At 41.1% G+C, this 27642-nt stretch overlaps 1 protein-coding gene across 1 annotated transcript in view; it reads right to left on the bottom strand.

Moving 5' to 3' along the window:
• Positions 1 to 7777, bottom strand: part of TDRD3 (tudor domain containing 3) — a 104843-nt gene extending 97066 nt beyond the window's left edge. Inside the window, exon 1 of the mRNA XM_065839187.2 lies at positions 7450 to 7777. Coding sequence (XP_065695259.2) covers positions 7450 to 7490 — 41 coding nt within the window. The 5' untranslated portion in view covers positions 7491 to 7777. The remainder of the gene's footprint in view (positions 1 to 7449) is intronic.
• Between the last annotated feature and the right edge of the window lie 19865 nt (positions 7778 to 27642).

The raw sequence follows: 27642 nt of genomic DNA, 5'->3' as shown, positions 1-27642 counted from the left end.
ATACAGCATCACAGATTAACAAATAAAAAAGTACATACTTGGAATCTCCTAGTAAACTTAACTGCCCTGATGCTCCCCACTCCTACTGTACAATGACCCTAACAGTAATTACGGTAACATCAACCAAAAGAAAGAAATTTAAATGTTCTTCCATAATAAATGGTAATTTCTGTTTTTATTGTTTTATTAAGGAATACCACATAACAAGATGATTTAGCTGTTGAAAATTGTATTTTCCCCATTCAATATACCACCATCAATATCAGAGCTAAGTAAATTATTTCATATCTTCATAGAATTGGAAAACAAAGTTATTAATGCACTTGGTAAAGGTCCTGGATAACATACACTTTTAGCCCATGTTTTTATATGGTATAACCCGATTTACACCTATGTAAGTATTTAAATACTGCAATAACAACACACTGTATCTTACAACAGGAAAAGAATATAATAGAGTGAAACTTCAGGAGACTGAAAAAAAAAATGTTAACATCAGTCTCTACAACTACTTAATAGAAAAGATTTAGTGATAAGTACACATACTGTTATCCCGCAGTAATAGCTGCAATGCAAAAATGTCAAGCTTTTCCAGGTAACACACAGAGATGTGCCCAAGATAACCTCACTAACTCCCAACTTTGATAAGATAAGCTTGTAGCAAGTGGCACTGCTGTAATACAGCAGATGCTAGAAACAGCCCCTGCAGTCAAAAAGCACTGGACAACAGCTCTTGCATTCTTTGCTCCTCAAGAAGATTTGTTACTCCACAATTCATAACAGGCCACAACAATTCAACATACAACAGCAACAACAATGAGGGTTTTCTTTCCTCACCTAATGAAATTCTTGGTTTTTTTCTGCTCATATACAAGTTGTGAATACTGTTTCTCACCCACATTTCCCCAAGAAAAGATTGGCAGCCACCCTAAACTGTTTAACTGAACACAAATACTCTAAGGCTGGGGCCATGCCAAAGACACAGCTGCCACATCACTTAGAGTATCTTGAAGCTGTCTGAACACACATGGCTTTTCTTCCTCTGGCTTTCCTCAACAGTTCTGTTTCAGACAAGACACAGCACAAGTAGCTCCTAGCCATTCCTGGAGCACTATGAGACAAATGACAGGAAAGAAAAAGCCAGCCTTGACCACGCTCACCAGACAGCACTCTCTGACAAAGAAGCAATTTCAGCAGTCTGTTCTCTAACTCAAAGTCTTCACTTGCTGTCAGTCAATGCCATCACTCCCGTTTCTAATACCTATGCTACATTTTTCAAAGTGAAGAGCTCAAAAGGATGCCAATGCAAGAACACCCATCATGCTTTAAATACCACTGCTACAAACATTATTTAAAACAGTAACTTTCTTTTTTCTCAAATGTGCAAAGTAGCTCTCTCAAAGGTTGTACATCAGTCCTAGAGCTGTCCAGTCTTCTTAATGTAATACATAACTGTGAGGTGTTAGAATTTAAGTACATAAAATGTGATTTGAAACATGTATATGTGATTCATCCCCCAGAAAGCCTTTCCTTCCTTCTGTCAGCTGTATTAGAATTATTGTTATTGGAATTAAATATCTTCCTTTTGCTCTAAAGAAGTAGAAAATGCACTAGTCCTGAAACTATGAACAATATGCACAGTTTGGAGAATTAGTCTTAAATTTATTTTAATTATATTCTTATGACCATCACAGACTAAGCAACCTATAAAAAAAAATGAACCAATGTATTGGATAGTTAAAACCCAATGTTTCTAAGAGTAATTCTATCTAATTAAAGCTTCAAGACAGCTTCATACTTCTACATATTCCTACATGTATCATTTACATTAAGCTATATTTTATCTAACAGTAACATTTAAGTAAAATATGCACATGTCAAAACCTGCTGAATATATCAGTTTGTTACCAGTATCAGTGACAATAGTATCTCACTCTTCCATTGGGTAGTCCATTTGGCTTCGTCGGAAAAGGCAAATAATAACCAAGTATGCTTCTATTTCATCCTGCCCAAGTGTTTCTCTCAAATATCTACCAAAATCACATTTTTACATTTTCTTCTTACAGTACACTTAGAAGAAAAATTTGTGGGATGGAACAGGAAAATTAGCCCAAAGTGGTCAATCACAACTGTGTAACAAGCTCCACCCATTCAACATGTTCAGGTGATGATATCAGTTTATCAACAGACAAACTCCCAGAAAATATGAAACTCAGCAGACCTCTCTCATTTCAGAGATAATGTGCACTGTTCAATATTGGGTCAATCAAATAGCCTGGTGACAAAGAGAGGCAGAAAGAAAGAATCTGCTGCATCACTGAGTCAAACACGTTAAGCAACACTTGTCCTAACGAAGTACTTGCATCTCAAAAAGGCGCCGAAGCCTACGAATTATAAGCAAATAAGTTATGAAACAAGACTCAGTACATTCAAAATCTCCAAGGACTCCAAAAAGGAGACTAGCTATGGAAAGGCTACACACTCCTATAAAACTCATTGATTGGAGAGAATCAAACTGAGACACAATATAACAAGAAAAGTCAGGCCACTGAAAAGCTGGGTGTTAAAAAAGGTCTGTAACAATTTAAAGGACCTTCAGCTTTAGATGTGTTGCCAGTAGACTAAGCTTTTTTCCTTTCAGGCATATTAACCCCCTACATCTTTCTATCTCCTTATTTTAGCTATCCTTCTTTGCACCCTTTAAACTATTAATTATAGCCCTAAATCAGTTTCTTGTAAAAGTTAGGATGATTCCATCTGATTCCACTAATTTCTTACCATCTAGCATCTTCTTTAAAAAAAAATAGTACCTGTATTACTTTCTTGAGCTTGTTTCCCTTCACAGAAGGTAAAACATTGGACCTTTTCTGCTCCTCTAGAGTGAAAATGACATAAAGAATTGCAGGTTCTAACTACCCATCATTCATGATCCAGCAAGAATACAAAAGGATCAGATCAGCCAGTAAGGCATACAACTGAGCAAGCAAAAAATGCAGCCATGTGTCTTTTTGCTTTGTACTGGCACTTTGAGATTTCATGGTACCAACCCATCTCCCCAAATGACATTCATCACAAAAAGAGTCTCAAGAACTAATTTGCCAAATTCCTGCTACACTTTTCGAAAGCAGTGTTAGATTCCTCCCTGTGAGCACCAACCGGGGTTTCCAGGCATGTACCTGCTTTTGCTTTAGAGACTGGTTCACATCACATGACCAGCCATAAAAAGAACAAGCTTGAACAGACCAATTTTAAATCTAAAGTTATCCAGTATGCAGTGTATTACTTCCTAAACACCTAAAATTCAGTTTAAAATAGTCTGGTATACATCAACTCTATAGTTTTCACTTACGAAGTATATAAAACCAGAATTACATAGATATACGGGTTTTCTCATGGATTGTTAAGCACCACTCTCTTGATTCCAAACAACTAGTACAATTACAATTCCTCTTAATCTCTGGAAATTTTCACAGTTGGAACATTGTCTACATAACCTTGAAAATATGTAAAGTTTTAGACTATATATTTTTTCCAAAGACTCCCTATAGGAATTTCCATGCAATTAATTCCCAAGTTCTGCAAAGATCTAGGACACTGAAGAGATCCTGGCTTTTCATATTCTCTTGTGAAATACCACCTAGGAGACTTCCAAAACAAACAAAAAATTGTGTTGCACCTCAGTGAGAGGTGTTCTGTAAACTAAAAGAGGAGAGATTCAGGCTCAACATGAGGAAGAATTTTTTATTTACAGTGAGGATGGTGAAACACTGGCACAGGTCACCCAGAGAGGTGGTAGATGTCTCATCCCTGGAGACATCCAAGGCCAGGGTGGATGGAGCTCTGAGCAACCTGATCGAGTTGAAGATGTTCCTGCTCATTGCCGGGAGTGTGGACTAGATGACCTTCAAAAGTCCCTTCCAACACAAACTATTCCACAATTCACTGTTTACATAAGAAGGATGTATTCTGCAGTCCTTCTGCACTTCCAGTAAGAAAAGTGGATTCAGTAACTCAGGTTCCATTAAGGTCTATATTTTAATTGGAGCACTGGCAAATTAGTTCCAAAATTCATGAATGTTACTATAATAATTAAAAAGGTAACTCTCCCTAACCCTCTGCCTTCCTCCTCATAAATGTCTGGTAATTAAATTAAAACTTAACACAGAACTTTTGTTCCAAGACAGAATATTTTTTCACTGCAACATAATACTAACACACCTTATCTCTAAAGTTGGAGCCAATATCCGATTCCAAGGCACAGTGTAGTGTGTAACGAAAAGAATCGGCCTCAAAAAACGCATACTTTGGAAGACGGCTGCAAGGGCATCTCTTCAGAAAAACTACAATTCTGCACACAAACTCCAGAGGTCTTTTAGCCATTTTCATGAAATGCTACCACCGAGAAAAAAAAAAAAAAAAAAAAAAAGAAAAGAAAACAAACACCACACCTCAGCAATTAGCTACCACTGTTCCATTTAGTAGGTAGGGTAACTTCAAGTTTCTATGCGTTTGTACAATGGATTACTTTCTTACAACACCTATTTGGAAAAAAATATATATTATTACTATACCGTATTAACCACATCACATTCCTACTTTACTTGAAAAATAACTTCACTTTGTATCCAGAATTATAAAAAATAAAAATTGCAGAAACTCACATAAACAACTGTCTACATTAATCATTCTTACCTTTACAGATTTACAAAACTTACAGTAAAAGTCAGTCAGTACAGGTAGTATCTTACAAGCTAGCAGATTTGTAACTATGGAAGAACAATGGTTTCTTACCTGGTTTGAAACACCAACAGTTCTGCAGTTTAAGTGGCGACAGATTTTAACATAAAAACTCAGCTTCATTTTGTACTAAAAAAACATACCATTTTGATGTAAGGTGACAGGAACAGTGGTAATTAATTTGGTACATAACATGATTTAACCACCAGCGTAGTAAAGCACAGCAAGAAACATATTACATTAAATACCACTGAAGGCTTGCTCATACATGTGTTAAATAACTTTAAAAGTCTACTATTAATATGAGAAAGGTCATAAGCATAAGAGCAACAGCAAAACGGCTAAAAGCACAGACACCTAGGTTATTTTTTTTAAGTGCATGAACACAGCTAAACAAGATTTCTGATTCATTATTTATTTTTCTACTCCACCTCATGCTCCTCAAAAGTATATGCATTCATTTTGCCATCTTTCATACCACCTTCCCAATGCAACTAGGTCAAGGCACAATTCCAATGCACCTGATAATGAGCCCACTATTTGCCCAAGCATCTTTCAGTCTCTGTCTTTGGCTCACACCCTGCAATATTGCAAGAATAGGAAGTGTTTTTAGCCATTTGAGAGTATTTGCCCCCAAGGAGAGAGCCAAACACTGAGCAAGACAGATTTTTTCAGAGGCACCTCCTATTTGTACCGCCAAAACCTGAAAGCCATTTACCAATGGTAATCATTTAACTAAGTAGTAAAATAATTAAGAATAGAAAACTGTGTGATAAAATTTTGAACAGGCAATAGAAAGCAAGAAAAGAAAACCATGAAAATAAAAATTACTTTTATTGAAAGCTTTCTCCTTTACAAAGGGGAATAACTATAGAAGGAGAGAGGGGTGAGTTTCAAGTTACAGTCAAAACATCCTTTTAAGTAAACTAATGTTATGAGAAGTAGCATAAGTAGTCACGATTCAGTTCACTAACAGGCAGAATCACAGGATTCTGAGATATAGAACCACTTAGAACAGTATTTTTGAAAGATACAGTACATTTATCAAAGAAGTAGGCCTAAAGACACTAATTTTCCCACTTTAGTTAGTATTATCAAAAAGTAACACTGCAAAAGCTAGGTTAACAAAGTACAAGCAGCTGGTCAAAAACAGGTGACTATACCGCTGCATTTAGTTTTAGTGAGGCCTCATCTTGAATACCGTGTGCTGTTCTGGGTCCCACAATTTAAGAAGGTCCTTGAATGTACCCAGAGAAAGAAGGCAACAAAGCTGGTGAAAGGGCTGGCAGGAATGTCCTATGAGGAGCAACCCAGGACTTTGGGTTTGCCTAGTTTGGAGAAGAGGTGGCTGCGGGACCCTCATTGCCCTCTACAGCTTCCTGAGGAGGGGAAGTGGAGGGGGAGGTGCTGATCTCTTCTCCTTGGTATCCAGTGATAGGATTCATGGCAATGGTTCAAAGCTGTGTCGGGAGGATTTAAACTGGACATTAGGAAGCATTTATTCAGAAAGAGGGCAGTCAAACACCTGAACAGACTTCATAGAGAGGTGGCTGATGCCCTAAGTCTGTCAGTTTTTAAGAGGCATTCGGACAATGTCCTTAGTAATATGCTTAACTTGGTCAGTCCTGAGTTGGTCAGGCAGTTGGAGTAGATTATAGTTGTCGGTCCCTTCCAGCTGAAATAACCTATTCTGTTCTAAGCAATATGACATTCATTTTAATATTTTATGACTTGGCCATACATAACAATCCAGAAGAAGGACTAAGATAGCCAGCTGAATAGAAATATCCCTAAAATGCCACTGGAAATAACTATGCTTCTTGCAATTTGAGCAATTTTTCTCAATTCCAACCAAAATCAGTTATTTTGTGTTTTGCTAGTTAGTAGTGAACTTTTGTTTTGGTGAAAGACTAGTAAGTAGTTAAGGAAAAAAAGACTAAAAAAAGCCAACAACAACAAAAATCAACTTCTAGTCTAAACACCTCTAGGCTACCAAGTGAGACACAGAGTTTGCATAACTCATTGAAAGACATTGTTCCAAAACAGATGTGGTGTGCCCAACGACTAGGGCCGACTAGAAAACACAAACACCCGGGTTCAAGACTCACATGAGTATCTACCCTACTTTAACTCCACTTTTTGCATCTTATCTTCCCTGCTGAAAGGCTGTGTAGCGTAACGAAGAACAATAAAACTATCGCCAAGCTCCAGGCCACCTGGCATTTGCTATCGCTGACACCCAGCCGAGACAGGCCTCGGGGAAAGGCAGCCAGGAGCAGCGGGCAGGCCGCACCTCAGCCTCGCCGGCCCCGGGGAGGCTCACGGCCCCGGCGGCAGCCGCTTTGCCCCGGGGTGCGCGGCCCAGGGAGCGCCCCTCTCCGCAGGGCCACCAAGGGGGGCCGAGAGCTGCTACCCCGCGACGAGCACAAGCCTCTCCAGCGACAGGCCCCAAACGCACGGTGGGGGGCGGCACCCCCTTCCCGCTGGCACCGCGACGGGCTCCAAGACAGAGCTCAGGCGGGGGTGTCCCCTCACCGTTAAGAGCTTCAAAAACGGCAGAACTCCCCAAAGCCCACACCGCTACTCGGGGCTACCCGCCAAGATGCACTTGCCCACGGCCCGCTCCCGCAGGGGTGGCGGGCAGTCTTCGGCGAAGCCTGGCGGCCCAGCCCCAGGACAGGCCGCGGTGCAGCCGAGGACGCCCCCACTTACCAGCCCGACTCGGAGAGCGCCGCCTTCGTCCTGTCGGCCATGGCGCCTCCTGCCGCCGCTCACCCACAGAACTTGGGGCCACCGGGGCGGGGCGGCCGGGCGCTGCGGGGAGCTTCGGCGCTCGGAGGAGGGACGCGAGGCCCGCTCGTTCCCCCGCCCCTCGGCCCTCTCCGGGCGCACAGCCCGGCCAGCACTTCGGCGGGGAAGGGAGGGGAGGGGAGAGGAGAGGAACTGAGCCGAGGGAAGGAAGGGGCGGAGGCGGCGCAGGGAGAGACGAACAAAGCCCGCGACCAGCTGCTACGGGGATGAGGGAGGCGGCGGGGGAGGGTGTCCCGCCGCCTGCCTGGAAGCTGTTGCCGCCATGGCGGAGAAGGGAAGGAGTGAGGGCAAAGGAGGAGAAGGAGGAGGCACCGCCGCGAGGCTGAGAGCTGGCGGAGCGCGGGCACTGCTTTGCCGGCTGCTTGCGGGCCCCGGGCTCCCCCAGGCTGGCCCCTCTGCGGGGGGGGGGTCTCACACGGCGCTCAAGGGGTCTCTGCCTCTTTGTAGCAGTGTGAAGAGATGCGGAGGAGCGGCAGGCGCCGACCTCTTCTCTTTAGTGACCAAAGACCCAAGCCGAGGGAATGGCAGGAAGATGTGCCGGGGTGGTTTAGTTTGGACACTAAGAAAAGGTTCTTCACCCAGAGGGTGGTGGAGCACTGGAACAGGCTCCCCAGGGAGGTGTCACAGCCCCAAGCCTGACAGTGTTCAAGAAGAGACTGGACAACGCCCTCAGACACACGGTGTGAACTGTGGGGTTGTCATATGCAGGGATCGGAGTGGGGCTTAATGATCCTTGTGGGTCCCTTCCAACTCAGGACATTCTATGATTTGAAACACATTTGATCTATAAATGATGCTAGGGGTAACAATATTGTGTAGGAAAAGAGTTTCCTCTGTGCCCTCAAAATAGCTATTGTGGATGAGAAGGGTGGGGGTTAACAATTAGAGTGACAAGATGTAAAAGGCTGTTCCTGTGTTTCTTTAGCATCTTTATGTTTTGGGGTTTTTTTAATGCCTTTTTTTCTAGAATGCTGAGCACTGACATGAATATTGGGGTTTGTGATCTGCCTTTTAAATAGGAATTAGGAGTAGCACTGTTTAGTTATTGCTGTTGTAGGTGCCTGGTTACCTCAGGTGTCAGTAATGAACAGCAGGAGTGCTGTCTGGAGTGCTGTCCTCCTGCTTCATCCATGCTGCTGCAGGCAGAGAAACTGCCAGAAGTGTAACGTGAGTGTGTCAGGAGTTAAGTAAATGCCTACCTGAGCCTTGATGCTCTGGTTTTCTGCCTGCAGATGAGGGCAGCTGCCTTCCAGAAAACACTGGCAATTCACATTAGTCAGGTCTGGCTACTTCTGTAATCCATCGGTGCCAAATGTTAATTCTCTTTTACTGCACCAAGTTTTCAAAACCTAGCTACCTGCTATGTTTGTCCATTAAAGATGGACTTTTCTTCATTGTTCATTGTCATCATCGGGATGTTTCAGTTTTCATGCAGCATCTTCAAAACAATTTCCTGTTGGTTTTTGGTTTTTGCGTTTTGATCCACCTGGACACCTCTCTTTGCTATATACTAAGTGGATATTGCTCGTGAGTTTTATACACAACAACCTGTGACTTCTGCTGTGCTGGCTGGCAGTATTCAACCTTTTTTTTTTTTTTCTTTTTCTGTTTATTTATTACATTCTCTTTCATAGCATATGTTTTATATACTCTAGGACAAAGGTTTTGTCACCAGTGCATATGGTGTCATGCATGGCTGCTGTTTTTCAACAAGTTACACATCTTGTTTTAAATTGGTCATTATAAAACATTTGATATAGAAAAAGGAAACAAAACCTATATTGTTTAGATTAATCTGAGCAATCTTGTATGTTACACATATAATAACCTTTGAAGCTTTTCTGATCTGGAGTCTTAACAGAAATAATATACTCTAGCTCTAAAATAATAAATTTCCACTTAAAATAGAAGACTGATATGTGTGGTCTCTGCTAGCAAAATCCAAAAACAAGTATCACGCTCAGGGAAGTTTTAATCCTTGTGCTGGTCAATTACAAAGAATAGCAGAGGGAGCATTATTAACTGGGAAAGTGCAAACCCACATTTTTTATGCAAGCTATTAGAGAGCAATTGCCAGAGTCATCTACACGGAGTTCAGTAAACTGAGCCAGCCCAGCCAGCCGTATAGTTCATAGACTGAAAAACCATATAACTTGTTGGGACTTTCAGAGGTTGTGCAATCCCATATCTTGAGAAGACTCCAGATATATATGAGCTCCTAAAGGAATAATGTCAAGGAGAACTAACATAAGAGCCCTGGAAGAGATCTACTGTATGTCTGTACCAAAGAAGCTCTTAAGTTACTGCTGAGGAATACCCTGAAGTAAAGCAGAAGAGCCACGCTGAAATGTTAGTGGCCGAGTCACACACTTGTTACATAATGAACAACCGTAGCAACTGCTGACATAGAAAAGCACCAGCAGATAGGTGGAAGTGAAGTGCCAGTTCAGACACTTAAACAAAAGAAATCGGAATAAAAGCACTTTGCACTTGCAGTCTGGCCTGGTTGCACATTAGATTATCAATAAAAGGTTGTAAATGTTATCGTAACTCAAAAAGAGGTACCCGTAGAGCCAATTAGTAAGGGATAGAATATGACCTAGGAGAAGATAATGAGAATTACGGACTTTATGCGTTACCTCGTGTTAGCTTAAGACTAGAGCTTTTTGCTCACTTAAATCTTAATTGAAATCACCAGGCAATTATACCAACAATTTACATCAGGATATGACTCGCTGTTGCACCTCTTGGCACAAAACACCATCTATAAAGAAAATGTAGTATCCAGCACTATCCTTCTTAAAGGTCTGTAAGCATCTGTTCTAACAAATTCATTATGTGCAACCTGAGATATATATATATATATATACACACATACACATCCTTTTGTACATGAGAAGTCCCCATTAGTACTTGTTTATCTACTCTCAGATGGCTCTGCCTGATCTTTGCTCTTTCTTGTTGCTGTTAGCTGTACTGCAGTGGGGTAAATAATTAGCACCATCGTGAAACAGAAGGTGATACAATGCCTGCCAGGCAGAAGAAAACTACAAATTAGAGGGATAGGACCCTCTGTGCCAACTGTTAACAGTAAAGCATTCTTAGAGCACATCTCCATATCCACCACCTTTAGAATAAATGACATTGCTGAATGTAATGAGCATCAGAGTACCTGGGGTTAGACTCCAGCACACCTATAAGGGGCTCTGTGCGTCCATAACTTCCTCTGAAAAATGCAGGTTACTCAAGATGAATCAGTACATCACTGCTCACAAAATTCATGTGGACTCCTCTGTCCAAACCATAGTCTAGTTTGATATACTTCACTGAAGTTGAAAGCCTCATTCTAATTTCTCTTCCCAAGCATCTGTTTCAAAGCGTTAGCCATGGAAAAGTGTGGGGTTGAAAACAAGGTCTGTGAGGAACAACTAACACTATTAAGCTTCATATATAGCTTCAGAATAATTTGTGATACAGAATCACTTTTGGTAATACCTTTGAAAGATGTCAATACCAGCCAAAAACAAAAAAAAAAAACAAAACAAAACAAAACAATTAAAAAAAAAAAAACACAAAAAAAAAAAAACCACAAAAAAAAACCAAAAAAAAAAAGTAGTTCTTAGTCATTGTGGTGGTTTCCACAGATACACCTCCATGCATGATTGGTTGACAGTCCTATTTAAAAATTCTACATGCATAAATCAGACATGCTAGATTTTAAAAAATGCCTCAAGCAATTATTCTACAAATGACACAGAGAAATCTCATGGAGCAGGAAGGGCTGGCTGTATCTCGAGGGACAGCAAACCAGAAGTGGGGTGCAGCAACACAGCAGGCAGGAACAGTAACCTCACCACAAGGAGCCAGGACGCGGAGTGGCAAGTTCAGGTGACAATCGGGGCCAGAAACAGTGGCCAGGGTCAAACACAACCTGGTGACCACTCAGCACAGCCCCTGGGACAAGACAGGTCTGAGCGCAGCCAGGAAACCAGGTCTGAGTCCAGGTCAGGATGGAGGAGGTAGAAGCCCATACACAGACGTAGCTGCGATGTAGCCCAGGCAGGGGCTGGCACTGTGGCCACTGTTTAAATATTGCTTGCAGGGGAAAGGAGAGGCAGGGCCTCACTTTTGTCTTCTTTGCAACAAAACTGACCATGCACTTGGCCAGCTAAGCTCACTGACATAGCTACCTGACCTCCTAGAAGCAGAATGAGAAAAAGACACTTCTGCTGGTTTATGAATGTGTGAACAGGTCTGATGAGCAACATACTCATTTATTCACAATTTGTCTCTGAATATGGGTTTCTCAGTGTTCTAAGAAGAAACAGGTCTCTGAATCATCCAAAATCAGGGCACGAGGTTTAACAACTTGCTCTGGTACATCTTGTACAAGAGATTTCAGCTTTCAAGGAAAACTGGAGAATTATCTGTATTGGTCTTCTCCTCCAAAAAAAAAAAAAGAACTGTCTAGTACTTTATCTCTTCAAGGTGCTATGCATGAAACTTTTTGCATTTTAAGAAGATCTTCCTAAGTCAATATGATTGTTTCATTAAGTTTTAGTTCTATTAAATTTACATTTTAGGTATTATATATGTTCAAGGTACGGACTGGCTATTTAAAAAGGTAGAGGAGGTAAATGGAGAAAAATTGCTTAATATGTCATCTTAAGCATGCTAACTGCAAGTATGCAACTATGTCAAATAATATAGCTGAAGACCAAGGTAAGAAGTAAGAACCCCTCATCTGTGCTGTGCTCTGCTACTAAGCCATATTTAACTATGCGATACAACTAATTTTTCTATTACATTCAGATTATTAACCAACAAAATTTAAAGTATTACTACTTAATGCTCTGTGACTATCACTTTGCTTACATCTCTTGTATTTATCTGCTTTATTCATTCAAAATGCAAGAGGCTGAGAGCAGAAATCTAATTTAGGGGCAGCAAGTAGCTCCTGTTGTTTATTTTAGCAAAGAATAACTACATCATGTGATGTCTTCACGAAATCCACAACCTGTACACTGTGTCATCCAGTGACTGAGGGAGGTAGCCCCTCCCATGGAGTACCAGCTGATGACAGCCACGTAAATATGTGCCTAAAGTGCAGTTCTTGACTGCTGCCTGTGGGTCCTGGGACGACTTAATCTACAGCAAAGAGGTTATTTACACAATGCTCTGTAATTGCAAGTACCTAAAATGTTTGGTTTCCTTGAGCACCTCTATTAGGGCACTGGTGAAGCAGAGAGCAAACAGAACTAGTGCACAGGACAAGATAGCAAAAGCCAATTTTTGCAGCAGGCCTTCAGGTTCCAACCTGTGGCTTGATTCATCCTTGTTGACCTGATCTCCTTCCAACTCTAGCCCAAATCATCTTGGTTCAGCAGTGGGCTCACAGACCTGGGGAGCTGAAACTTAAAGGAGGCAGAGGATGGACGTCCATGCAGCAGCAAAGACGCAGGAGTTATTGGTGTGTTAAAAACCACGGAAGCCCCTGAGAATGGTCACATAGGAAAATTAGGGCTTCTCCTCCCCAGAAAGGTGGTGGGATCAGCAGCCCAGCTGAATTGCATCTACACCAATGCATGCAGCATGGACAACAAACAGGAGGAGCTGGAAGCCGTTTACAGCAGAAAAAATATGATATAGTTCCAATCACGGAAACATGGTGAGATGACTCACTCAACTGAAGTGTTGGAATGGATGGCTATAAACTCTTCAGAATGGACAGGCAAGGAAGGAGAGGTGGTGGGGCAGCCCTGTGTGTTAGGGAAAATTTTGAATGTCTAGAGCTTAATGATGGTGACAACAGGGTTGAGTGTGTATGAATAAGAATCAGAGGGAAGGCTAGCAAGGCAGATATCATGGTGGCATTGTGTTAAGAGGGTTAATTTAGCAGAAGTTAAGACCCTCTAGTTCTAGCTTGTCCTCAGTGTGTGCATTGGGGGCTAGGTGCAGCTGGGCTGAAATCCTGAGTGATGCCCAATTACATCAAATAACCTCAAGTCACCACTCGAAGTCCAATTGCCCTCTACAGTTGGTTCAGCGTAACATTGAATTTGCACGATTTATGGATTTGCTGATAGTACAGGGCAGTCATGATCATTGAATTTACAGGCTGGCACAGGTTCCCAAATAGTATGGTGTTTACTGTAAGTCTGAGCACATTTAATGAGAAATTCTCAAAACTAGATCCATGAATAATGAAGTTTATTAAGGCAAGAGGTGCAAGTACTTTTAGATTGCCGTTGATAAAATACACTGTCTTCAAAAACATACTTTAGTTGCAAAATACACTTTAGTTGCAAAAACACACATTAGTTGCAAGAAATAAGTATTGGTACCAAATATATATAAATTCTAAGATGACTATATAGCACTACTAATGTGATTACAAATACAAGCTTGACGTCTAAGTGTCCTGGGGAAATCCTTGGTTTAACTAAGTGCGCAAATCTTGCCCAAAAGAATCCCTTTGGCTGGAGAAGATGGGCTCAGCTCATCAATTGGTGCCAGAAGTCTATTATGCTGTTCCCTTGACTTCTCAGTGATGGTGTCTTCCCCAACCTTCCCCTATTGCTGGGTATTTTATACTATTTTCTATGTTTAGATGGAGATTGAGCGACTCTAGTCATACATACCTTTGTTATTGATTGGTGTAGAAACTCTTGCTTCTATTTTTAAGGTAAAAACTTCACTGAGCATGCTTGAAAGTGAATAGTGGGTGTGTGGGAGGCAGGTATCCTTTTGAGATGGAGGTGTGTTTTGGTATTATAATGAGATTATCATGAACAAACTTCATCCACCAGACAAACTTCTGGCTCAGTAACTACCATTTTGAATGGAATTAAACATTTAACCTTTTTAATTGACAGCAGCTATACCTTGTCTTTTTTAATTGACAACAGCTATGCCATTTGATTCCTGTACCTGCCTTTTTACGCAGGGCTTGACTGCTGTGTCTTCACTCCACTCCCTCATATTTCTTAGCTGCCACCACACTGGGCTTCCCTTATGCATGACCATCCAAGAATGCAGCCCAGGTGTAGGGAGGTGAAACAATACAAAACAGATTCCTTCCCTGCTGCACAGCTGCCTTATATGCTGAAGATGTGGATATAACTTTATTCTCAATAAGTGTATCTTTGATAATTAGTTTCAATAATTTGCCCCTCAGTAATTATTCCACAGGCAGGTATCTTGTTATAGATCACCCAACCAGGATTAAGACGCAGATGAAATGTTCTATAAGCAGCTGGGTGAAGCCTCACAGTTGCTAGGCCTTGTTCTTGTGGACAGCTTCAACTTAGGTGGCTGCTGGAAATAAAACACAGCAGAGAGGAAACAGTCCAGGAGGTTCATGGACGGTGTGGATGACAACTTCCTGACACAGCTGGTCTGTGAACCAACTAGGCAGGGCACCCTACTGGACCTGTATTTGTGAACACAGAAGGACTTGTGGGAGATGTGGTGGTTGGAGGCCATTTTGAGCATATTGGTGCACCCTCAGTGAGCTTGCAGACAACACCGAATTGGGTGGGAGTGTTGATCTGCTGGAGGGTAGGAAGGTTCTACAGAAGGATCTGGACTGGCTGGATTGATGAGTTGAGGCCAATTGTATGAGGTTCAACAAGGCCAGGTGCTGGGTCCTGCATTTGCGTCACAACAACCCCATGCAGCGCTGCAGGCTGGGGGAAGAGTGGCTGGAAAGCTGCCTGTGAGAAAAGGATCTGGAGGTATTGGTTGTCAGCTGGCTGAATATGACCCAGCAGTGTGCCCAGGTGGCCAAGAGGGCCAACAGCATCCTGGCTTTTATCAGGAATAGTGTGGCCAGCAGAACTAGAGAAGTGATTATGTCACTGTACTCAGCACCAATGAGGCTGCACCTTAAACACTGTGTTCAGTTTTGTGCCTCTCACTACAAGAAAGACATTGAGGTGCTGGAGACAGTTCAGAGAAGGGCAACAAAACTGGTGAAGGGTCTGGAGCACAAATCTTATTACGGACAGCTGAGGGAACTGGGACTGTTTAGCCTGGAGAAAAGGAGACAGAGGGGAGACCTCATTGCTGTCTGCAACTACCAAAAAGGAGGTTGTAGTATGGAGGGTCTTGGTCTCTTCCCCTGAGTAGCAAGTGATAGGACAAGAGGAAATGGCCTCAACTTGTGCCAGGGGAGGTTTAGATCGAATATTAAGAAACATTTATTCACGGAAAGGGTTGTGAGACGTTGGAACAGGCTGCCCAGGGAAGTGGTTGAGTCACCATCTCTGGAGGTGTTTAAAAGATGTTTAGATGTGGTGGCTGGGGATATGGTTTAGTGGTGGACTTGGCAGTGCTAGGCTAACAGTTGGACTCAATGATCTTAAAGGCTTTTTCTAACCAAAATGATTTCATGCTTCTATGAATGTAATCTCACATATTTATGATGCTGGTGGGTTTCCTCAAGGGCCAGCAGAAGGGCTTATGTTTTTCAGTGATTCTGCAACAGCTTTACCTACTGCTTCTCTGGACACTGAATTAGTAAATAGCCAGGGAGCAGAGGATCAAATGACATACGGCTTTTCAGACTGCCACCAGGCTGCAGTAAACATCCCAGCCCTGGACAGCTGTGCCTCAGCTCTAACAAGATTACTTTTAAGATACTGATGCTTTCTGGACTGGATGGAAATCTTCAAATAAGCATGCTGCTGTCAGGGCTGTGAGAGCACCAAGGGACTTTGCAGCCTCTGCCTCCCCCCTTGTAGTATGGCTGCCTGTGCCCCAGTCCAGCTCTGATGTGGTGCAGCTGTAACCCTGGATCAGGCTGTTGAGGAAAGTACTGTGTGAGAAGGAGCTATGGAAAACCTCATGGGGCCCTCCTGCCCTTTGTTTGGGAACTGTGTTGAAGCCCAGGCTTCCATCCCTGAGACTTGCCTGAGGGATGCCTGTGCCTGGCCATGTGCCTTGCTGATCCTGAACCACTGATTTGACTAGCTGGCTTGACCTTGCACCTGTTTCATCTCTGCAGGCACATCCAGTATTCTTGAATATTGGGCTGACCCTGCTCACCAGCACTGTACCTGCTCAGGTACTCTGGGATTGTGTCCACCTGGGTAGAATCATTGCCCTACCTGCCTTACTGTCACCCTCAGCTCCTGGCTTGCCTTCCCTTGTGGGGCAGCCTGTGCTTGCTGCTTCCTGAGAGCTCCTACCCCAGAGCTATGAATGTGGTCTATTACATCAAGAAATTAGTATCCCATTGGCAGTCTGTTCATGTCTGAAATCAATATACGTGGTGTAACTGAACAAAATTCAATAACAATGGAGACACTGCTGAAGGCCAACTGCTATCCATACAGTCACTCGATGTAGAAGACAGCAACAGTATCTTCAAATAGGAGAGCAGGTAAGGAATGTCTGGTCCTCTCTGCAGATTTATGCTTCCCTCATGCTTTCCCTGCCTTTCAAATTGAACTCGGCATAGTTTTTCTCAATTAAGGTCAATACTAATTGACACTGCTGGGCAGAACTGCTCGTGAAGGGCTGCATGATGAAATCATGGCATATATATGGAGTAGTTGAGCTGGGAAGGCACTTGGAGAGTCTTCCAAGATGTGCTAAAGGCCTTGAGGGATAAGTGTTGTGCAAATAGGTGCCTCACAGTGTCAGGTAGCTCTCAGGGTGACATTAAATGTCTGCAGCGTGGGCATGTATAGAACACCTTAGAGTTGCCTGTCCAGTCCCACTGATGTTAAAGTCCCCCGTGTTAAAGCTAAGCCTGTTCCTCCATGATAGGGCAGCAACACCCCAAACATTGCCACTCATGGAAGTCCATAGATCAACCAAAGAGAGCAACTCAGACATAGACATCATCATCCTGTATATTACACGAACAGAATATGACCTTAACTATAAAAATAGATTATATTCGATAGCACAGCTGTGCAACAAAACAGTGTCTACCTATTATGCAGCAATATACATGGCTTTGTAGTAAATCTGTGTATTAGTTTTGTTATTATTACTATTAACAGCCATAAAGTTTTAATTTTATATATCCACAATACCAGAAGATGTCATATCTATATGAACAGTTTGGGGCATAAATAATCCAGCAATCTGTGCAAGCACTTGACTTGATTGCAAGGTCAGAGAAAAAGACTGAATAAATTAATATTGTTTTCTCATGGAAATCTACAAAGATTATTTTTGGATCATAAAAGATTCACTCTGTGGTTTTCCACAAGTGTTGTCGTATGTTTGTGCTTGAGGAAAAGCAAATTATTGGAAATCTATGGCAGGCTCTAGCTAAGCAGTTAACTTTCTATCCATGATTGAATGCACACTAAGCAGGCAAGTATGTGTTTGTGTTATTTCCTGGCAGTGAAAATATACTCTGTCATGCTTCTTTCCTATTCAGACGTGGAAGCTTTTGCCTACCACTGCTTTTCCCCTGTAGTCTGCAGGCCCAAACCAGTTTGGAAAACTCACTAAATTTCTGAAGAACTTTCAAGAAGCAGCAAAACCAACACTTGAAACAATCAAATGCAATAACTGGACATGCTATTTGCTGATCTTCACTTATGAATGATTCAATTCCTTTCTCTCCTGGTTTTATATATGTATCTTTTCTGTCTCTGTTGATTTTAGTTGTTATTCTGCCCTGAGTGCTCCTTGTTTCCTGCCTGTTAGCAAAATACAAGAAACCAAAAGAATGTGAAAGAATCAACAGATCTTCATAGTAGGTTTTTAGTCTTCTTTCAGTAGAGAATTAGGCCCCATATTCTGAGTAGCTGCAGAACTATGATGGGAATTACAGAATTATAGAATCATCCTTAAAGCAGCCTTGCATATTTTAAGTTATTAAAAGCAAAATATTATTCTTCCAACTACGTGTTCTAGCTAACTTTTAGGTTAAATTCTGCTGTTCTCAAAGATGAAGAATGAGAAGAAACAGAAATGCTAGAGCCCTAAGCAACTTCTCATTACTTGCAAATATACACTTTGAACTTCCCTGGCTTGGATATTTATCCTGAGTGCCCAAGATATTTCAAATATAGTCCCTACAACAATATGGCATAAAAGCAAAGGGAAGAGCTTCAGAGACCGAAAAAGCTGCATTGCTCCTAATCCACAAGTGGGTTCCCATTGCCACAATTGTTTAAAAATCTGAAATTCCTTTAATTCAGTACAAAAGCATAAGCTCACTTTCTCCATAGCCCATAAAAAACTCCTGATTTGGTTCAGAAGCAAATATACACACTAATTCAGCAACTACTCTACGCAGAATCCAACAGTTGATGGCCTGAGGGACACAAAGACCGTCCAGAAAGCACAGAGCTGTATGACAAATTAGTGAACCATTGAGAACTGACACTCATCACAAAAAATTAGCAAAATGGGAAAAAAAGAGAAATGAGACAATAAAGAAAAGCTGGCAACAACTGGGCCACACCCTAGAGCAACAATTTGGGCTACCTGTGTCAACTGAAATTCAGACCAGTAAAATAAGATGCAATGAATGAAAATAATTTCTTGTCATGAAACAATAATGCATCAAGTAATGCTGCTACTAAGCAAACCAAAGTAAACACAACAAATGAGTATACAGAGAGATTGTTAAGGACTCCTATTTTTCTTCTCATACAAATTGCCTTTTGGCATGAAGGGTGAATACAGATTTTATAAGGTTTTTTTTTTTTTTCCCCTTTCTGGCCACAAAATCAGAGATAATCATTACTCTGTTTCACCCTCTGTAAAATTCACTGGGGCATTCCTTTAACTATGATTACATATGGTTATGCTTGTGGGGCTATCGCGTGGACTAGGCACCTGACTGAAAAAAGGCAAGCTGGAGAGGAAAGGGGGCAAGGCTTTTACTTTAAAGTAGATCTCTTTTCTGATCTGATTCATCTTACAGTCCTGCACCATTTGTGTTGACATAGATGTAGAAATTAATTAAGTCAGCACTGATGCTGGAGACAGTATATCATCAGATCATTGCCTCTCTGGAAAAAAACAAACCCATTATTTGCAGAGCAGTGTACCTGCAAATTAGAGGTGTGAGGAGAACACACAACTGAGGGGCATATGAAAGGCAAATGTGAGAGGGACAGAAAATGCATGTGGAAAACAACAGATGGATGGAGAGAAGAGGGATAATATGTGGTAGCAACACCTTGGCCAGTTCACTGACCATTTTTTATAGAACCTAGTTAAAACTTTCAAGTTTTGCTAGGTTTGTCTTGTTTTCAGATTTTCTGCAATTACTGCTGTAAGACTCAGGTTTACATCAGCAGATATACAGACAGGGACTAACACACTTTTACTGCTAAAAACGAAACAGTTGTTTTCCATCAAAGCACACAAAAGCAAAGCAGCAGAGCAGAGTCTACCAGCAATTTGTTATCTATTTCAGTGCTCACAACCACGTTCGCTTAGCCTTATAAAAAGGGTGGCCTGCTGTTAACAAATATTGCCTGAAGCAAAACACTGAACAATCTAAAAGAACCTTTTATACCTATTTTACATATCTATTTCCAAACATTTCCTAACAGCTCCAGTTAATGCATTAAGGTGCCCAATCCCTACTGCCTGCACAAATCAGTCTTTCACGCTGACGCCAGCAGTATTACCATGGTTACGTGATTAGAGTGGCTTAACCTGGCAGGTGGCTTAGCACAATGCCTAGTACTGAAACAATCCTAGCACACTGTCTATACTTTTCCATCAAACAAATTAGGATATTGCACGCTCTCTTTTCCAGATCATGGTAAGATGGGAGGGTTTTTTGGTTGTCTCTTTTTTTCTTTCATTTAGCCTTTTTTTCTGGGTAAAAATGCTGTGCTTGTTTTTTTTAACCACTTATCAGTTGAAAAATTGCTAAGAAAAAAAAAAAAAGAAAATTAAGAAAAAAAATTCAACAGTTTCTTCCAGTCACATTTTCATAGATCTAAAAATCTTAGTTATAATAACAACATCAACAACAAAAAAGCCTTCCATAAAAGTTATAACTGCATTTAAGGCTGGATTTTCAATCTGGGAAATCCCATACTGTGATACTGTGATACCAGCTGGAGTCTGGCCAGCTGTTACTTTTTTTGAGAGGATTCTTTGGAAGATGTAAAGCTCTGCAAAAGCTCCATATTATTATTTTTTAACTAATGATTTCAAAGGTAAGTTCCTGAAGCCTTACAGATTCAGCTGTAAAAAGTTGTGGTTGACAATGGCAGAATTACTCCATCATGGAATGAAAATATTTGGCTACCGGGTATCCAGAACAAGTCATTCACACACAGATTGAAAAATGTTCCATAGAACTTCACAATATAACAGTATCACAGTATGTTTGGGATTGGAAAGGACCTCAAAAGATCATCTAGTCCAATCCCCCTGCTGGAGCAGGAACGCCTAGGTGAGGTCGCACAGGAAAGTGTCCAGGTGGGTTTTGAACGTCTCCAGAGAAGGAGACTCCACAACCTCCCTGGGCAGCCTGTTCCAGTGCTCTGTCACCCTCGCTGAGAAGAAGTTCTTTCTCAAATTTAAGTGGAACCTCCTGTGTTCCAGCTTGATCCCATTACCCGTTGTCCCACCGTTGGTTGTCACCGAGAAGAGCCTGGCTCCATCCTCGTGGCACTCACCCTTTATATATTTGTAAACATTCATAAGGTCACCCCTCAGTCTCCTCTTCTCCAAACTAAAGAACCCCAGCTCCCTCAGCCTTTCCTCATAAGGGAGGTGCTCCACTCCCTTAATCATCTTTGTTGCCCCACGCTGGACCCTCTCCAGCAGTTCCCTGTCCTTCTTGAACTGAGGGGCCCAGAACTGGACACAATATTCCAGATGGGGTCTCACCAGGGCGGAGTAGAGGGGAAGGAGGACCTCTCTCGATTTACTAACCACGCCCCTTGTAATACACCCGAGGATGCCATTGGCCTTCCTGGCCACAAGGGCACAGCGCTGGTTCATGGTCATCCTGTTGTCCACCAGGACCCCCAAGTCCCTTTCCCCTACACTGCTCTCTAATATGTAATTTCCCAACCTATACTGGAACCTGGGATTGTTCCTGCCCAGATGCAGGACTCTACACTTTCCCTTGTTAAATTTCATCAGGTTATTCCCCGCCCAACTCTCCAGCCTGTCCAGGTCCCGCTGGATGGCAGCACAGCCTTCTGGCGTGTCAGCCACTCCTCCCAGCTTAGTGTCATCAGCAAACTTGCTGATAGTACACTCAATTCCCTCGTGCAAATCGTTAATGAATATATTGAATATTATTGGCCCCAGTACTGACCCCTGAGGCACTCCACTAGATACTGGCCTCCAACTAGACTCCACGCCATTGACTACCACTTAAAGAAACATGCCTGTATGAGAGGACAATGAATCAGAGGAATACAGAAATAAAAGTGAAAACATAATGGGCAGATCAAACTTTGGCCTTTAAGTAAAGTACTGCTAGCAGTTTTTCGGATGGAAGCTACCAGCCATTGCAAATCACAAACTAATACAAAGCCTTAATACCACAGCTAGTATAATTTTAGCTTTAATTCTAAAGTTATTGTAATTGTTATATGTGCTACATGCAAAACCCCTTTTTTGTTTCCTCCTGTTTAGTGGGGTACAATGCTAAACAGCAAAGATGGAACTTTGATTCTTAACAGTTTCACATGATTTTCCAAGATGCATTTTCTGATCTGAATATACAACAATATAGTAACCCAAATATAAATACTGAAGGTACAAACACACCCTGGAGTGTGTGGAAGTTTCATAGATGTTGCATAGATTCATTCACAGGAATCCCACCCTACGTTTTCTCTTCCACCTCTGCAAATACTGGTGCATTGTGTTTCTCAGCTTGTGTGCATCTCCTTTCTCATTCCAGTTCCACCGCTGCATGGACGAAGCTCCAGACCTTCAGTCTTCATACTGTAGTATTCAAGTTAGAGACTCTGAAGCCTTCCTTACAAGTAACTCAAAGAACTTCCCAATGGAGGAGGAGCTGAAAAGCCTTCAATATTTAAATAGAAACATAAGTTTCAAGTGTAGCATAAAGGCTTTGGATCTCTTAACCTTGTTCATCAATTAACATATCTGCAACAGCTGGGTTTTGATCCATATTTTCAGAGAACAGTAATGCTGCTGATACAGCATTTCCAGTTCAGTCACAGGAATATTGAAGAGGTTTTCAGAACATAATTTTAAAAGTACTCAGTTGACAGGATGTTTCTCCAGGGAACCACTGATCTCATTCTCAAATTGCAACAGAACCAGAGATAGTCTTCATTTTAATTTCAATATCAGGAATGCCTTAAGTGACGATCACAGCTAACTCATTTTAATGACAACCCTGAACATTTAGAAACTCTATCTATTCAATATTCCTCTGTGCAGAGAAACAAGAACAGATGGATATTTCCTTAACACCTGCTGCTGTGGGAGTCTTTTAAAACACTTGCAAGTAACAAATTATTACTGCTATAAAATGTCTCTGTTTTATTTGTTTAGAGGATTTCTATAGAACACGCATACAATTTATTTGAGATTTCTCAAGTTAGGTTGTGCTTTTGGAAACTGAGCAAGTATCACATAGTGAAGGGAAGCTTATTTCTATGCCTCATAAAAAAAGTTTTAGGATATTAAATTGACGATTTACTGCAATCTGTTGTGTAAGCAGGCTGAGGGATGTGCATGGTGTGCTGCCACAGAAGTGATGGAATAGCTCCAGGGACGAAGAGCCCAGTACTGCAGAGCAGGAGGAGTCCCAGTGAAGAAGATAGGGCTTTCTAGAGGAAATCACAGAATATTGAAGCCTAATGTTTTTCTGACTAGGAACATCACAGAAAGATGAAATGCAGAGATTTTAGCTCATAATTACCTTAACAGCTTTCCTTGGGTGATTTAAATGTTCCTTTGCTTCCCCATGTAGCCAAAAGGAGACAAATCATTTCCTTAGTTTATAATGCTATTCTCTGTTCTCTTCTGAAGTTAAATGCATCATGTTTGGTTCAGTTTGTTTGTTTTGTAGAATTTCTTATGCAGTAGATTCAAAAAATTAAATGTAAATTCAAATGATCTGAAAGTGAAATGTTATTAGGGTTTTTAATCCACCTGGATTATTTAATAGTTTTCATTTTCATTATACCCAGAGGTCAAAAATTGCCTTAAAAATCTAGTTATTTGCTATAGGAGATACAAGCCGAGTTATGTTATACAACCTGAGTTACTGTAACTATCAAAAGAAGACAGTCTAACTTATGTCCAGAAAAAAAAAAAAAGAACATTTTTTCCTTCTGCCATGTTTTCACAGAATCACAGAATGTTAGGGATTGGAAGGGACCTCAAAAGATCATCTAGTCCAATCCCCACACCAGAGCAGGAACACCTAGATGTGGCTACACAGGAATGTGTCCAGGAAGTTTTTGAATGTCTCCAGAGAAGGAGACTCTACAACCTCCCAGGGCAGCCTGTTCTAGTGTTCAGTCACACTCACTGAGAAGTTTCTTCTCATATGTAAGTGGAACCTCCTGTGTTCCAGTTTGTACCCATTGCCCCTTACCTTATCATTGATTGTCACTGAGAAGAGCCTGGCTCCATCCTTGTGACATTCAGCCTTTATATATTTATAAACATTAATGAGATCACCCCTCAGTCTCCTCCAAGCTAAAGAGCCCCAACTCCCTCAGCCTTTCCTCATAAGGGAGATGCTCTGTTCCCTTAATCATCTTTGTTGCCCTGCACTGGACTCTCTCCAGCAGTTCCCTGTCCTTCTTGAACTGAGGGGCCCAGAACTGGACACAATATTCCAAATGTGGTCTCACCAGGGCAGAGTAGAGGGGTAGGAGAACCTCTGTTGTAAAAATGAATACAGGTGATTAGAAATTTGTAAAAGGGAAAGCATGGTAGTATCTGACAGAGAAGTTGGGTATTTCTTCCAGTCCAGGAAGCCATGGAGGATTAACCATGTAGCATATCAGTCTAATTCTAATTTATAGATCCACAGACTTAAAAACTGAGATAACTGTGTAGACAATTTACTCTGAGCTTTTGCATGATAGAGGTCACAGTACCTCACCCAGTAATTCCTGACCTATAATTTCTGACTGTGTTGGAGGACATCTCTTAGAAAGACACACAATCATAACTTAAAAGCTTCACATAGTGATAAATTCATTAATTCCCAAAGTAATTTGTTTTGATTGTAAATTGCCATCATGACAAATGATGTACATTATTTTATGTTGATTTGATATGTTTGTCTTCCAGCTACAGAACTTCTATATGTTGTCTTACTGACTCAACAGTTCTCTGACACAAGTCTCATCCCATTGTACATACTGATCAAATAAGTTTCCTGTTGGCTAAACTTATTAAATGAAAATCATTAATTTATCTCCTCAATTTGAGGCATGATTTCGAAACTTCACCAAATTAAAAAAGATTTAGAAGAAATCTACAAGTATTTGCTGTATATTTTTAAAGACTAGATGGTAGAAAATAACACTATTTCTTACTCCTTTCTGCACTAATACCATATATAAGCATACAAATACACCTTTCAGTTTTCATGTTAATTTATCACAACAATTAATTCAGATACTAAATATTAAGTTATCCTGACAATTTACATGCATCTAAGATAAATCTTGTAATTTGTTTTTGTTCCTCTGTCTCCTGAAAATTAAGATAAGTTTGCTGTGTGTCTAGGACTTGAATTCCAAGAGCTAAACACTATAAGGTGTTTAATGTGCAAGTTTAGATAAAGTGTTTATCTACTCTGAGTGATTAAGACCTGAAATACATGACTTATGAGGAGAAGCTTAAAAGAACAGAGATGGTTTAGCCTTGAGAAGGCTGGCGGCAGTTGTTCTCTACCAATGCCTATTGTGGGGTGTAGGGAAGATGAAGCAGGACTCTCCTTGATGGTGCGCAGTGAAAGCATGAGATGGAGTGAGCACAAATTGCTACAAAGGAAATTCTAATAAAATATTAAGAGAAAAAAATTACTCCTTTTGAGCCCAGGGAGGCTGAGAAATCTCCACCCTTAGAAATACTCAAAAATTGTATGGATGACTCAAGCAACCTGCCAGACCTACTCTGAATGGTGGATTGCACTACGTTCCTTCCAGAGAGAAGTTCCGTCTAATCCTAATGACTCTGACTGTATGACTACTTAATTAGCTCTGCTGGCCTTATTCAGTGGTGGAACTGAAGCGATGCAGGCCTTGCATGATACCTGACAGCAGGAACAGAGGTTTTATCAGGGTGATGATTCATACAAACAAAAGGGCCGACAAAAGCTGAATGTCCATCTCCTCCATCCATCATACTTCTCTTGGACCTCCCTTTCTCTCCTGTATGAACTAAACTACTTTACTTTGCAGCACAACCTGGTATGGTAAACTGGCATCAATTACAATTATTTGCAATAGACCAGCTTTAGTTCCTCATACTGGATGATGCTGTAATATCCAGCAATGTAGTAGAAGCTGCTGCATAAAACTCTGACTTCTTCCCACAGCAACTGGAGGGCAGATGGTTGAGAGGAAAAGGAAGCATGGACAAAAACAATTTCTGAATCAGAAGCCTTCTTTTTTGCCTTTCTTGCCACTAAAAATTGGTACAAAAAGTTATGGTTTTGACGCAACTACAAGATGTGCCAAAGCTAAATGGTATTGAGCTTGCTTAGCAGACATGATAAGCAATGCAATGTATATAATACGGTTAACAACTTAATTTGTACCTGTTGTGTTCAAACGAATCATCCTATTATCTTTACTTAACATTCTTTTACAGCCAGTTAAGCTAATCCAGTGAAATACACATACATAAGAATTAGGCCTTTGATATGATCAGTAAATTAAATTAACTTGACTCCAGGAAGGAAAAGATAAGAAAATGCCTGTCCTTACAAGAAAGGTCACAAACAAAGAATGGGAAGAGTGCACATTCAAAAATTCTAGAATATAGAGAAATAATGGCCAGATGGATTAAGGGACCTGTATTTTCTGTAAATAACCATCTTTCTGACAGAGATCTTTATATTTGACACTTTACAGAATTCCAGATTAAGGTCACTTTCTGATTACATGTTCTGACTTAATAGACCTAAAATGTTGTGCTTTTGTTGCAGAGAAACAAAACAGACCATATTGCATCAAAAGTCAGAAACGGATTAAGCTACAGTTGCATTGGCCAGTGTGTTGTAAATAGACATATCTTCCTCTGCATTTTCCTCTCCAGTTTGAGGCTCACATCAAAGGCATGTCCCTATATTGAAAGGAGGAAAAGACTTCAGAAGTCACTTCTTCAATTAAGGAAAACAGAATATGAAACCATGAAGGTCTATGAGCACTGTGGGTTACTCTGCTAAGGCTGTGGACATGGGAGAAGCATAAGTGCAAAGTGCAAAACTCATCTCAGAGCTTTTTACACCTTCTCTTTCCAACAGCAACTGTTTTAACTTAGTTTTCTAAAAGTCTAAGCTATAACATGATCTGCTTGCACAACCAGGAAGATTTAAATGGTGTGGATACATCCTGGAAAAGGTACAGTTAAGTGAAAGTCAAGCAATTCAACTGGAAAAAAAAATCAGAGAAAGAAATATCCACTAACCTTAAAGACTGTCAACAGTGAGTACAGTGAGGTTTGTCAAGTAAATTCCTTAAAAATATATCTGCTTCAAAAATAAAGCAAACAAAAAAATCTTTCTTCCAGTTTTTGACTGGATGCATGACTCACCTGCAGGCATCCAGATTGAGCAAAAGAAGACATAAACTTACTTAAACTGCCTTTTTCAGTGTTTCTGTTTACTGTCTCAGGTGTTTCAGATTGCAAGTTTGTTTTTCTTTAACTGTGTAGAATAATTTGTTTTTCAGTCTTGGCAGATGATAAAGTGATGACGCTCAAACACCGTTACCAGCACCTACCACACCTCACCCACACCTGCTAAGTAACAGCCTTGTTCAGTGACTCACTTGCCCTATCACTGCACAATTTCTCCCTTTCTCCTGAGCGCAAGGAACAGCAGTAGTTTCATCTTTGGTTATTCATCAGAGAGCTCTTTGCAAGTCTCTTGCTGCTCGTCTGGTTCCTCTCCATTTTCTTGATTGAAAA

This window comes from Patagioenas fasciata, chromosome 1 (assembly GCF_037038585.1).
Source record: "Patagioenas fasciata isolate bPatFas1 chromosome 1, bPatFas1.hap1, whole genome shotgun sequence".
Lineage (NCBI taxonomy): Eukaryota > Metazoa > Chordata > Aves > Columbiformes > Columbidae > Patagioenas > Patagioenas fasciata.
The sequence above is the reverse complement of the archived record's forward strand: the minus strand, read 5'-3'. Positions and strand labels throughout refer to the sequence as shown.